We start from the raw sequence: 13,715 nt of genomic DNA, 5'->3' as shown, positions 1-13,715 counted from the left end.
GTGGGGCAGGTCCCTGGGGTTTGGGGATGGGTGGGGCAGGTCCCTGGGGTTTGGGGATGGGTGGGTCAGGTCAGTGGGGTTTGGGGATGGGTGGGTCAGGTCGGTGAGGTTTGGGAATGGGTGGGTCAAGTCGGTGGGGGTTTGGGGATGGGTGGGGCAGGTCGGTGGGGTTTGGGGATGGGTGGGGCAGGTCGGTGGAGGTTTGCAGATGGATTGGTCAGGTCGGTGGGTGTTTGGGGATGGGTGGGTCAGGTCGGTGTAGGTTTGGGGATGGGTGGGGCAGGTCAGTGGGGGTTTGGGGATGGGTGGGTCAGGTCGGTGTAGGTTTGGGGATGGGTGGGGCAGGTCAGTGGGGGTTTGGGGATGGGTGGGTCAGGTCGGTGGGGTTTTGGGATGGGTGAGACAGGTTGGTGGGTGTTTGGGGATGGGAGGGTCAGGTCGGTGGTTGTTTAGGGAAGGGAGGGTCAGGTTGGTGGGTGTTTGGGGGTGGGTGGGTCATGTCAGTGTGGGTTTGGGGATGGGTGGGTCATGTCAGTGTGGTTTTGGGGATGTGTGGGTCAGGTCAGTGAGGGTTTGGGGTATGGGTGAGGCAAGTCGGTGGGTGTTTGGGGATGGGTGGGTTGGGTCGGTGGGGGTTTGGGGATGGGTGGGTCAGGTTGGAGGGGATTTGGGAATGGGTGTGTCAGGTCGGCAGGGCTTTGGGGATAGGTGGGTCAGGTCGGTGGTGGTTTGGGGATGGGTGGGTCAGGTCAGTGATGGTTTGGGGATGGATGGGTCAGGTCTTTGGGTGTTTGGGGATGGGTTCGTCGGGTCGGTGGGGGTGTGTGGATGGGTGGGTCAGGTCGGTGAGTGTTTGGGGAGGCGTGGGTCAGGTCCGGGTGCGATGGATTGATGGGTGAGGTAGGGGATCCACGGACAGGTACCTGTGTTGAAGTGTGCCGTCACAGCGCCCGTCTTCTCACTGTCCTGCAGGGCGTGCAGCCTGACCATGTACCTGGTGCTGGGCATCAGCTGCTGCAGTCTGTGGCTCAGCTTTGTGGCATCCAACTTCACCCGCTGCGGGGAAAAGGTCAGGCCGTGGGGTCAGAAACTAAGGAGGGAAACACCCACCAAGTTTACACCCTCACCACCTCCCATCCTCAACTTCCCAGGAAAACCCTGCCCCCATATAAGGAAAAAGAGTTAGTTCCTCTCCACCACCGGCCGTGAGATATCCCACCGGCTGTGAGATACCCCACCGACCGTGAGATACCCCGCCGGCAGTGAAATACACCGCCGGCTGTGAGATACACCGCCGGCTGTGAGATACACTGCCGGCCGTGAGATACACTGCCAGCTGTAGGATATCCCGCTGGCTGTGAGATACACCGCCGGCTGTGAGATACACTGCTGGCCGTGAGATACCCCGCCGGCTGTGAGATACACCGCCGGCTGTGAGATACACCGCCGGCTGTAGGATATCCCGCTGGCTGTGAGATACACCGCCGGCTGTGAGATACCCCACCGGCTGTAGGATATCCCGCTGGCTATGAGATACACCGCCGGCTGTGAGATACCCCACCGGCTGTGAGATATCCCGCCGGCTGTGAGATATCCCGCCGGCTGTGAGATATCCCGCCGGCTGTGAGATGCCCCACCGACTGTGAGATATCCCATAGCCTCCAGCAGAGACAGAGTGCCCTCTGGTTAGCCTGCACTCGATGGATCCTGGATAAAATCTAGGATCCTGAATAAAATACACTCATCTGATCTACCTAACAGAGGAGGCCGGATGTGGATATAATGCTGCAGGGAATTGTACAATGAAACTGTATAAAAACCATCTACCACAAGACAGAAAGTGTTCACAATCATGGCCATGCCTCAGTCAGTCTGCTCCCACCTACAGGCCCCTGCAAAACTGGACAGGGGAGGACCCATTCAAATATATCGAGAACATTGAACGTTTACACTAGGAAAGGTAGAAAAGGCAACCTGAGGCAGTTCCCCTCTGTTATCCCTGAACACCTCACTGTATTCTGGGGTGAGGCACAGTGAGGGTACAGGACACACTGAATCGTGCATTAACAGAGTGAGCCTTCCTCACAACGCTGAGCATTATACCCACCTCCAGCTGGAGGAAGGAACTGTGGAATTGGGGATTGAACACACAGATAAACCCATGGATATGAAAAATCCCCTTTGGTTATGAACTAACTTAATACTGAACATTCCTGATTTACTGCAATAGGAGGTCACACAGGAGATGGCGATGGGAATTTCAAATTAAGGTGCTCGATCGGGATCCATGTTAAAGGACCAATGAGTACAGAGAGTCTGACCCTCAGCCTGGCCAGTGTTGATAGATAACTGATTGTGAAGGAAATGGTCAATACTGACAATGTACGGGCCTAAGGGAAGGGCCCAGATGGGGCACTGTCAGGGTTAATTAGGCTGGAAGGATTATAAAGGTTTAGATTAGATTAGATTACTTACAGTGTGGAAACAAATCCACACCGACCCAGAAGCGCAACCCACCCATACCCCTACATTTACCCCTTACCTAACACTACGGGCAATTTAGCATGGCCAATTCACCTAACCCGCACATCTTTGGACTGTGGGAGGAAACCGGAGCACCCGGAGGAAACCCACACAGACACGGCGGGAACGTGCAAACTCCACACAGTCAGTCGCCTGAGTCGGGAATTGAACCCGGGTCTCAGGCGCAGTGAGACAGCAGTGCTAACCACTGTGCCATCTGTATGCCGAGCAGAATTAAGAGCGTAGTTTTCATTGATGAACCCAGCACACCATAAAGGTCGTAGAATACTCGTAGATAAAGAAGAGAGTGCTCCTAAGGGAAGAGTACTAAACTGGGCTAAGGCCAATTATTTCAAAATTGGGCAGGAGTTGGGAAATGTGGATTGGACACAGCTATTTGGAAGGAAAGTCCACATTTGAGATGTGGGAGGCTTTCAAAGATAGGTTAGCGGTAGTGCAGGATAGGCATGTCCCGTTGAAGGCAAAGGATAGGAAGGTCAAGATTCATGAACTGTGGATGACAGGAGAAATTGTACGACTTGCCAAGAGGAAAAGGAAAGTGTACATCATGTCTAGGCAGCTAAGAACAGAACTGGCCCTGGAGGAATATCAGAAGAGTAGGAGAAGTCTTAAACAAGGAATCAAGTGGGCTAAAAGGGGTCATGAAATAACTTTAGCAAACAGAATTAAGGAAAATTCTAAAGCATTTTATTCTTATATAAAAAGCAGGCAGGGAACTAGAGAAAGGATTGGTCCACTAAAAGACAATGAAGGAAGGTTGTGTGTCGAACCTTAGAGACTGATTACTTTGCATCAGTGTTCACTGAGGAGAGGAACATGATGAATGTTAAGATTTGAGATAGAGGTTTGATTAGTCTGGATCACGTTGACATAAGTAGGGAAGATGTGTTGGGGAGGCTAGAGGTTATTAAGGTGGACAAATCCCCAGGACTGGATGGGATCTATCCCAGGTTGCTGAGGGAGGTGAGAAAGGAAATAGCTGGGGCCCTGACAGTTTTTTTTGTGGCATCTTTAAATACAGGTGAAGTGCTGGAGGACTGGAGGGTTGCTCATGTTGTCCCCCTGTACAAGAAGGGTAGTAGTGATATTCCAGGTAACTACAGACCAGTGAGCCTGATGTTGGTGGGGGAGAAGTTGCTGGAAAAGGTACTGAGGGATAGGATCTATTTATATTTAGAAAAGAATGGGCCTATCAGTGATAGGCAACATAGCTTTGTGCGGGGGAGATCGTGCCTTACCAACTTAATAGTGTTCTTCGAGGAAGTGACCAAGTTGCTAGATGAAGGAAGGGCTGTTGATGTCATATACATGGACTTTAGTAAAGCATTTGATAAGGTTTATGGTAGGCTAATGGAGAAAGTGAAGTCATATGGTGTGCAGGGTGTACTAGCTAGATGGATAAAGAACTAATTGAGCAGCAGAAGACAGAGAGTAGTAGTTGAAGGGAGTTTCTCGACATGGAGAAAGGTGACCAGTGGTGTTCCACAGGGATCAGTGCTGTGGCCACTGTTGCTTGTAATATACATAAATAATCTGAAGAGAGCACTGTTGCTATGAGCAGCAAGTTTGCAGATGACATGAAGATTGGTGAAGTAGCAGAAAGTATAAGGGACTGTCAGAGAATACAGGAGAATATAGATAGACTGGAGAGTTGGATGGAAAAGTGGCAGATGGATTTCAATCCAGGCAAATGTGAGGTGATGCACTTAGGGAAGACTAATTCTAGAGCAAATTATACAATGAATGGAAGAGCCTTGGGAAAAGTTGATGGGCAGAGAGATCTGGGAGTTCAGGTCCATTGTACCCTGAAGGTTGCTGCACAGGTGGATAGAGTGGTCAAGAAGGTAGATAGTATGCTTGTCTTCATTGGACGGGGTATTGAGCATAAGATCTGGCAGGTCATGTTAATATTGTACAAGACATTGGTTCAGCTGCATTTAGAATACTGTGTATAGTTCTGGTCACTACATTACCAAAAGGATGTGGACGCTTTGGAGAGGGTGCAGAGAGGGTTTACGAGGATATTGCCTGGTATGGAAGGTGCTGGCTATGAAGAGAGGTTGAGTAGGTTAGGTTTATTTTCATGAGAAAAAAGGAGATTGACCTGATTGAGGTTTATAAAATCATGAAGGGCATAGACAGGGTGGATAGATACAACCTTTTTCCCAGGGTGAAGGATTCAATAACTAGAGGTCACGCTTTCAAAGTGAAAGGTGGAAAGTTTAAGGGGGATACACGTGACAAGTACTTCACACAGAGGGTGGTAGGTGCCAGCAGAGGTGGTAGAGGCAGGCATGGTAGATTCATTTATGATGCATCTGAACAGAGGCATGAGTAGATGGGGAGCAGAGGGATACAGATGCTTATGAATTGACCAAAAGGTTTAGACAGTACATTTGGATCAGCTCAGGTTTGGAGGGTCGAAGGGCTGTTCCTGGGCTGTAAATTTTCTTTGCTCTTTGTCAGTAACAGCAGGAAGCTTCCGGAAAGGCCCGTAAAAGATAAATAATTAACTGGTTCAGAGACAGAAGTAGGGGACTGGGAGAAGAGATAAGGAGAGAAGAGAACAGGAGCAGGGAGAGGCGAGCGAGGGGAGCAGAAGAGCCTGTGTTGGTGTGGAGAAAGATATGTACCTGGACTGGAGACATCTGTTTTTGATGTACAGACAAGTTTGGAATTTGAAATACAGAACACACAGACATGACAAAATGTGTATAAAAGAGATGAATTCCTTATATTTATGTCACTCTAATGAGTGTAAAATGGACTCTTCCTGTTGAATGAACAGCTGTAATCCTGCACTAAGTAACCCCAACACTGCATCCCCCTGATGGTCTGGCTCTAACGTTAAGATGATGTGCCCTTGTTCTGGATTCCTTCATCAATGGAGACAGTTTCTCCCTATTACCCCGTCAAATCCTTCAACTGACTTAAAGATTTCAAACACACCAGTCCTTGAGCTTCTAAACTGCCGGCTAATAGCATGGACAGTGAAGTAGGTGGGGACTGTTGAGTGAGGGAAGGAGTGGTTACTGAGTGAGGGATGTATTGATTACTGAGTGAGGGATGTATTGATCACTGAGTGAGGGATGTATTGATTGCTGAGTGAGGGATATATTGATCACTGAGTGATGGATGTATTGATCACTGAGTGAGGGATATATTGATCACTGAGGGAGGGATATATTGATCACTGAGGGAGGGATATATTGATCACTGAGGGAGGGATATATTGATCACTGAGGGAGGGATGTATTGATCACTGAGGGAGGGATGTATTGATCACTGAGGGAGGGATATATTGATCACTGAGGGAGGGATGTATTGATCACTGAGGGAGGGATGTATTGATCACTGAGGGAGGGATATATTGATCACTGAGGGAGGGATGTATTGATTGCTGAGTGAGGGATATATTGATCACTGAGTGATGGATGTATTGATCACTGAGTGAGGGATATATTGATCACTGAGGGAGGGATATATTGATCACTGAGGGAGGGATATATTGATCACTGAGGGAGGGATATATTGATCACTGAGGGAGGGATATATTGATCACTGAGGGAGGGATGTATTGATCACTGAGGGAGGGATGTATTGATCACTGAGGGAGGGATATATTGATCACTGAGGGAGGGATGTATTGAGATGCTCTGAGCACCAGGAACTCTGAGGGATTGGCTGCTCTCTTCCTGTTTGAGAGACGATGAAATATTGAGTTGGGGAGAGGGAGAGGTGGATGGAGAGGTGGAGAGGCAGTGAGGTGGAGAGGCAGTGAGGTGGAGAGGCAGAGAAACTGAGTGACAGAGAGACGGAGGGGTAGAGAGGCAGAGAGATGAAGTGATGGTGAGGTGGAGAGACTGTGAGGTGGCCAGACAGAGAGGTGGGGATGTGGAGAGACGGAGAGACAGAGAGATGGAGACGCAGAGACGGAGAGAAAGAGAGGTGGAGTGATGGAGTTGCGGAGACGTGGAGAGATGGAGAGACGGAGAGACGGAGAGATGGAGAGACGGAGAGACGGAGAGATGGAGAGACGGAGAGATGGAGAGGCAGAGGCGGAGAGGTGGAGTGATGGAGTTGCGGACAGGGGGAGAGACGGAGAGACGGAGAGGGGGAGAGACGGAGAGGGGGAGAGACGGAGGGGTGGAGAGACGGAGGGGTGGAGAGACGGAGGGGTGGAGAGACGGAGGGGTGGAGAGGGGGAGTGATGGAGGCGGGGGAGAGACGGAGGGATGGAGAGTCGGAGAGGTGGAGAGGGGGCGTGATGGGGGGGAGTATCGGAGAAGGAGAGGGGGAAAAGGGAGAGAGACGGAGGGGGGGAGAGAGACGGAGGGGGGAGAGACGGAGGGGGGGAGAGACGGAGGGGGGGAGAGACGGAGGGGGGGAGAGACGGAGAGGAGGGAGAGATGGAGAAGGGGGAAAGACGGAGGTGGGGGAGAGACGGGGGGGGGGAGAGACGGGGGGGGGGGAGAGACGGAGTTGCAGAGACGTGGAGAGATGGAGAGGTACGGAGGGGTGGAGAGACCGAGGGGTGGAAAGACCGAGGGGTGGAGAGGGGGAGTGATGGAGGTGGGGGAGATACAGAGAGGTGGAGAGACGGAGGGATGGAGAGTCGGAGAGGTGAAGGGGGGAAGAGATGGAGGGAGGGGGAGAGACGGAGGGGGGGGAGATTCGGAGGGCGGGGCGATTCGGGGGGGAGAGACGGAGGGGGGGGGAGAGACGGGGGGGAGAGACGGGGGGGAGAGACGGGGGGAGAGACGGGGGGGGAGGGGGGAGAGACGGGGGGGAGAGACGGGGGGGAGAGACGGGGAGGACGGGGGGAGGGACGGAGGGGGGGGAGAGACGGAGAGGGGGGAGAGACGGAGAGGGGGGAGGGACGGAGGGGTGGAGGGACAGAGGGGGGCAGAATCGGAGAGGGGGAGAATCGGAGAGGGGGAGAATCGGAGAGGGGGAGGGGAAAAAGGGGGAGAGACGGAGAGATTGAGAGGCAGTGAAGTGGAGAGATGGAGAGGTGGAGAGATGGTGAGTTGATCAGGTGGTGAGTTGTCAGGTGGGGTTTCCAGAGCTTAGGGCTGACGCAGCAGAAGGCACGGTGCCTTGTGGTACAGCGACTGACTGGGGAAGGTTCACGAAGCCAGAGTCAGAGCAGGGCTGTGGCTGCAGGAGCCTGGAGAGAGCAGCGAGGCCATGGAGATTTTGCAGAAACTGAGAGATAACAGGGAGTGCTGCAGCTTGGGTCAGGATGGGACATGGCATTGGGAATCAGAGAGAGAGAGAGAGAGAGTGAAAAGACAGGCACACAGCTCAGGATGAGCTCCGGGCAGGAGGATAGTGTGGAGACAGAGAGGGGAGGTGAGGTCCTCCAGTCCAGAACCAACACACACACACAGAGGGATGAGGAATAGTTTCAGGGGAGACAGGCTGACACAGGACAGTGGGGAGCAAATAGATCGAAGGGTTACCTGAGACAGGTCTCCCTCGGTCCCATACAGCAGCAGATATCCAGTCACTGGGGCTCTCGGGCTCTTCCAGGAGACCAGGGCTTCACTTGTTGAGATGTCACTCACTGTTAGGTCCTTTGGCAGATCAGAACCTGCAGAGAGAGAGAGAGAGAGAGAGAGCAAGAGAGAGAGAAAAGTGCTGAGGCTTTAACCATCTCAGAACAGCCTAAACCCCAATGAGGGGCGCAGAAAACACATAATGGGAGGCAAACTGGGACTGCACTCTGTCCCACAGCCCACTCCATCCAATACTCACCAGTGACAAAGTTGGTAGTGACTCTCGGACTCATCCTGTCTCCGCTGACACTAGAGATATCTGCTGTGTACTCAGTATTCACAGTGAGGCCAGTCAGCTGCAGCTGGGCAGAGTTACCGGGGACATCCCGGCTGACAGTGGCACCTGGTACAAACAGGCAGGAGAATCACTGAATACAGTCAGATCCATCTAGGATACATGGACAGTTTCTATTCCAATATGAAGAATTGGGGATATAGGGACAGTGTGTGTCTCTGTATGGGGTTTGGGGATATGGGGACAGTGTGTGTCCCTGTATGGGGTTTGGGGATATGGGGACAGTGTGTGTCCCTGTATAGGGTTTGGGGATATGGGGACAGTGTGTGTCCCTGTATAGGGTTTGGGGATATGGGGATATGGGGACAGTGTGTGTGCCTGTATGGGGTTTGGGGATATCGGAACAGTGTGTGTGCCTGTATGTGATTTGGGGATATGCGGTCAGTGTGTGTCCCTGTATGGGGTTTGGGGATATGGGGACAGTGTGTGCCCCTGTATGGGGTTTGGGGATATGGGGACAGTGTGTGTCCCTGTATAGGGTTTGGGAATATGGGGACAGTGTGTGTCCCTGTATGGAGTTTGGGGATATGGGGACAGTGTGTGTCCCTGTATGGAGTTTGGGGATATGGGGACAGTGTGTGTGCCTGTATGTGATTTGGGGATATGGGGAGAGTGTGTGTCCCTTTATGGAGTTTGGGGATATGGAGACAGTGTGTGTCTCTGTACGGGGTTTGGGGACATGAGGTCAGCTTGTGTCTCTGTATGTGGTTTGGGGATACGGGGTCAGTGTGTGTCTGTATGGGGTTTGGGGATATGGAGTCAGTGTGTGTCTCTGTATGAGGTTTAGGGATATGGGGACAGTGTGTGTCCCTGTATGGGATTTGGGGATATGGGACAGTGTGTGTCCCTGTATGGGGTTTGGGGATATGGGGACAGTGTGTATCCCTGTATGGAGTTTGGGGATATGGGGACAGTGTGTGTCCCTGTATGGGGTTTGGGGATATGGGACAGTGTGTGTCCCTGTATGGGGTTTGGGGATATGGGACAGTGTGTGTCCCTGTATGGGGTGTGGGGATATGGGACAGTGTGTGTCCCTGTATGGGGTTTGGGGATATGGGGACAGTGTGTGTCTCTGTATGGGGTTTGGGATATGGGGACAGTGTGTGTCCCTGAATGGGTTTTGGGGATATACGGACAGTGTGTGTGCCTGTATGGGGTTTGGGGATATGGGGTCAGTGTGTGTCCCTGTATGGGGTTTGGGGATATGGGTACAGTGTGTGTCTCTGTATGGGGTTTAGGGATATGGGGACAGTGTGTGTCCCTGTATGAGGTTTGGGGATATGGGTACAGTGTGTGTGCCTGTCAGGGGTTTGGGGATATGAGGACAGTTTGTGTCCCTGTTTTGGGTTTGGAGATGTGGGGGTCAGTGACCATCCCTGTATGGGGTTTGGGGATATGGGACAGTGTGTGTCCCTGTATGGAGTTTGGGGATATGGGACACTGTGTGTCTCTGTATGGGGTTTGGGGATATGGGGACAGTGTGTATCCCTGTATGGGGTTTGGGGATATGGGACAGTGTGTGTCCCTGTATGGGGTTTGGGGATATGGGGACAGTGTGTGTCCCTGTATGGGGTTTGGGGATATGGGGACAGTGTGTGTCCCTGTATGGGGTTTGGGGATATGGGGACAGTGTGTGTCCCTGTATGGGGTTTGGGGATATGGGGACAGTGTGTGTGCCTGTATGTGATTTGGGGATATGGGGACAGTGTGTGTCCCTGTATGGGGTTTGGGGATATGAGGACAGTGTATGTCTCTGTATGGGGTTTGGGGATATGGGACAGTGTGTGTCCCTGTATGGGGTTTGAGGATATGGGGACAGTGTGTGTCCCTGTATGGGGTTTGGGGATATGGGGACAGTGTGTGTCCCTGTATGGGGTTTGGGGATATGGGACAGTGTGTGTCTCTGTATGGGGTTTGGGGATATGGGACAGTGTGTGTCCCTGTATGGGGTTTGGGGATATGGGCCAGTGTGTGTCCCTGTATGGGGTTTGGGGATATGGGGACAGTGTGTGTCCCTGTATGGGGTTTGGGGATATGGGGACAGTGTGTGTCCCTGTATGGGGTTTGGGGATATGGGGACAGTGTGTGTCTCTGTATGGGGTTTGGGGATATGAGGACAGTGTGTGTCTCTGTATGGGGTTTGGGGATATGGGGACAGTGTGTGTCCCTGTATGGGGTTTGGGGATATGGGACAGTGTGTGTGCCTGTATGGGGTTTGGGGATATGGGGACAGTGTGTGTCCCTGTATGGGGTTTGGGGATATGGGACAGTGTGTGTCTCTGTATGGGGTTTGGGGATGTAGGGATATGGGACAGTGTGTGTCTCTGAATGTTGTTTGGGGATATGGGGACAGTGTGTGTCCCTGTATGGGGTTTGGGGATATGGGGACAGTGTGTGTCCCTGTATGGGGTTTGGGGATATGGGGACAATGTGTGTCTCTGTATGGGGTTTGGGGATATGGGGACAGTGTGTGTCCCTGTATGGGGTTTGGGGATATGGGGACAGTGTGTGTCTCTGAATGTGGTTTGGGGATATGGGGACAGTGTGTGTCTCTGTATGGGGTTTGGGGGTCTGAGGTCAGTGTCCATCCCTGTATGGGGTTTGGGGTTTGGTGATACGGGGATGATTTGTCCTATGGTGAGATGGTGTTGAGCTGGACTTTCCCCACTCTCCTTGCCCCCTCACCAGCTTTGCTGCTGTAGGTGATGGTGTAGTGGTCAATGGGTGCAATCGCAGGTCTCCAAACCAGGAGGGCCATCGTCTCGGAAATATTAACAGCTTTCAGATTCGTCGGAGCGTCCGGAGCTGAATGAACACAAATACAATCCTGAGATTCTGTGTGCTGCCCACACAGAGTGCTCTTCTGTTCTCTGCCTGGCAGTGTCTCCAACTGGCATAGTGCCTCACTGAACCCAAGGTGTGGGCATCAAGCTGGTTAATGCCTGCTTGCTCTCAGCTAACTAAATGTCTGTTCATGCATATATGACATCAGCCTCACACTATTTTCTACAATCGGCTTCAGTGTAGTGTCATATCAAACACTGTCTGCATTCCACAGTACAGTTCCTCCATTGATCCCCCCGCCCCCTCCCTCCACCCTGTCACAACACTTTACTTCCTTAAATAACTCTACAACATTTTCACCAAACCATGTTGACTCTGCCTGATTATCTTGACTGTTTCTGAATGGCCTCCTATAATGTTTGTAATCGGAGCCTGAACACCTTCCCTGTGACAGTGCTGAGTTCACTGGACTGTAGTTTCCTCTTTTCACTCTGTCTTCCCTCTTCCATAATGGAGTTACAGTCACCGTTTTCCAAAGGACAGTGAGCCGTGTTGCGGCGCAATGGGATTCGGGGAAGGGGACAGGTTGGGGGCATGGGTAGGAGGAAAAGGGGGTTGTCCTAGAGGAGGGGATAGGTGGGGAATGTAATGAAGGAAGGGTGGGTGTGGGGAATTGGAATGGGATAGAAGGAAGGGAAGGGGGTGAGGCTGAGCAGGTGCTGCTTGAGGTAGGAGAGAGATGGCATTCTGGAGGGAGAGAAGGGGGCAAGGTTAGTGAGTTTACAGATGATACCAAGAATGGTGGAGTAGTGAACAGTGAAGCAGGTTGTCTGGGAATGCAGAGAGATCCTGATCGACTGGGTCAATGGGCTGAGGAACAGCCATGGAGTCAGGTTTAATGCAGATAAACGTAAGGTGTTGCATGTTGGCCGGTCAAGCCAGGCAGGACCTACACAGTCAATGGTAGGGCCCTGGGGTGTGTTATAAAATAAGGAGATCTAGGGGTATTGGTTCATAGCTCCTTGAAAATATAGTCACAGGTAGATAGGATGGTGGGGAAGGCTTTGGGTATGCTTGCTTTCATCGGTAAGAGCATTGAGTATGAGTGTTGGGACATCTTGTCACAGGTGTACAAAACATTAGTGAGGTCACATGCAGTTGGTCACCCTTCTATAGAAAATATTATTAAACTGGGGTAGAAAATATTTACTAAGATGTTGCCTGGACTGCAAGGTTTGAGTTGTGATGAGAAATTGGATAGGCTGGGAGGCCTATCAGAGGTGACGGGGTGACCTTACAGAGGTCCATAAAAACAAGAGGCATAGATCAGGTAGATAGCCAACAGTGTTTCCCCCATGGCACAGGAGTCTAAGACTAGAGGGCAAAGATTTAAGGGGTGAGGTACAGAAGGCTCCAGGGACAATTCCTTTCACACAGAGGGTGGTGAGTGTCTGGAACAGAGCAAATGGAGGAGGAGAGTCATATTTGAGAATCATGTGGACAGGTACCTGGATGGGATAGGAATGGACTGGCAAACGGGACCAGTTTAATTGTGAAGAGTGGGCAGAATGGGCAAGAAGGGCCTCTAGGGTCTCTGTGAGTACCTCAGCACCGGGGTGGAGGGGGTGCTAGAGTTCTACTTCACGAAGCAATACCCAGCCCCCATCCTCTCTCCCTACACCCACCCCCATACTCCACCCTCCCCCGTCCCCACAACCATCCAGCAGCCCCACCCCAACTCCCTCCCCACCTTGCTCACCAGTTGTGAAGTGGTCCAGGATGGGTGGACTCTCCGTGGCCCCCCGCACAGCCACCAGGTTGACCTCGTACTGGGTATCCGGGAGCAGGTCTCTCAGGGTGATGTTGGTTTTCCTGCCGGCTATCACTGCGCTCCTTGGTTCACCTGAAACAACATGGGGTGGGGGGAGATAGATCTCAGTTAACGTTAGCTGATGTGCTGGGGTTAAAGGTTACTGAGGATTAGTGTACAAAAGGGTTAAGGGTTGTCACCACAGGCTGTGCCAGAGGTTAAAGGTCAGTGACACACACACACACATACATATACATATACATATATATAAAACACACACACACACGGCGAAACTCTCAATTGATGCACCGTAAGTTAAAGGTCACTGAGCTGCAGCAAACCAGAGGGTTAAAGGTCAGTTGTCCTGACTGAATGGCTAGAATACACATCCAGACCCACACCCACACTCTGTTAGTGACTGACCACACAGATCCTTGGCCTGGCCATCACCCTCTCACCTCGCTTCGTCGGGACGTAGAAGATCTTGAAGCTATCGACAGGCGCTGCCGGCGCTGCCCAGTGGACGGTGACTGAGCTGTCGGTGAGATCGGAGAAACTCAGTCTGCTCGGACTCTCTCGAGCTGCAATTAAAATGACAAAAGCGACAAACCCTGTGAGCGATTCACACCAAACTCTCAGTCGATGCAGGAGACCAGAGGAACCATGTCATGTGGAGCCAGAGGAAGAGGGTGTCGGGATGAACAATTCCCCAATCCGTGTA

General features: G+C 51.9%; 1 protein-coding gene across 1 annotated transcript in view; it reads right to left on the bottom strand.

The window, feature by feature from the left end:
* LOC132832949 (tenascin-X-like) overlaps window positions 1–13,715 on the bottom strand; it is a 171,531-nt gene that overhangs the window by 11,908 nt on the left and 145,908 nt on the right. Inside the window, exons 65-70 of the mRNA XM_060851197.1 lie at window positions 13,453–13,575; window positions 12,944–13,087; window positions 11,086–11,205; window positions 8,305–8,448; window positions 8,010–8,140; window positions 924–1,056 (exon numbers count right to left, since the gene is read on the bottom strand). Of these exons, the coding sequence (XP_060707180.1) occupies window positions 924–1,056; window positions 8,010–8,140; window positions 8,305–8,448; window positions 11,086–11,205; window positions 12,944–13,087; window positions 13,453–13,575 (795 nt within the window). The remainder of the gene's footprint in view (window positions 1–923; window positions 1,057–8,009; window positions 8,141–8,304; window positions 8,449–11,085; window positions 11,206–12,943; window positions 13,088–13,452; window positions 13,576–13,715) is intronic.

Source organism: Hemiscyllium ocellatum, chromosome 35 (genome assembly GCF_020745735.1).
Source record: "Hemiscyllium ocellatum isolate sHemOce1 chromosome 35, sHemOce1.pat.X.cur, whole genome shotgun sequence".
In the NCBI taxonomy this organism is placed as follows: domain Eukaryota; kingdom Metazoa; phylum Chordata; class Chondrichthyes; order Orectolobiformes; family Hemiscylliidae; genus Hemiscyllium; species Hemiscyllium ocellatum.
This window is presented reverse-complemented; position numbering and strand designations above follow the sequence as displayed.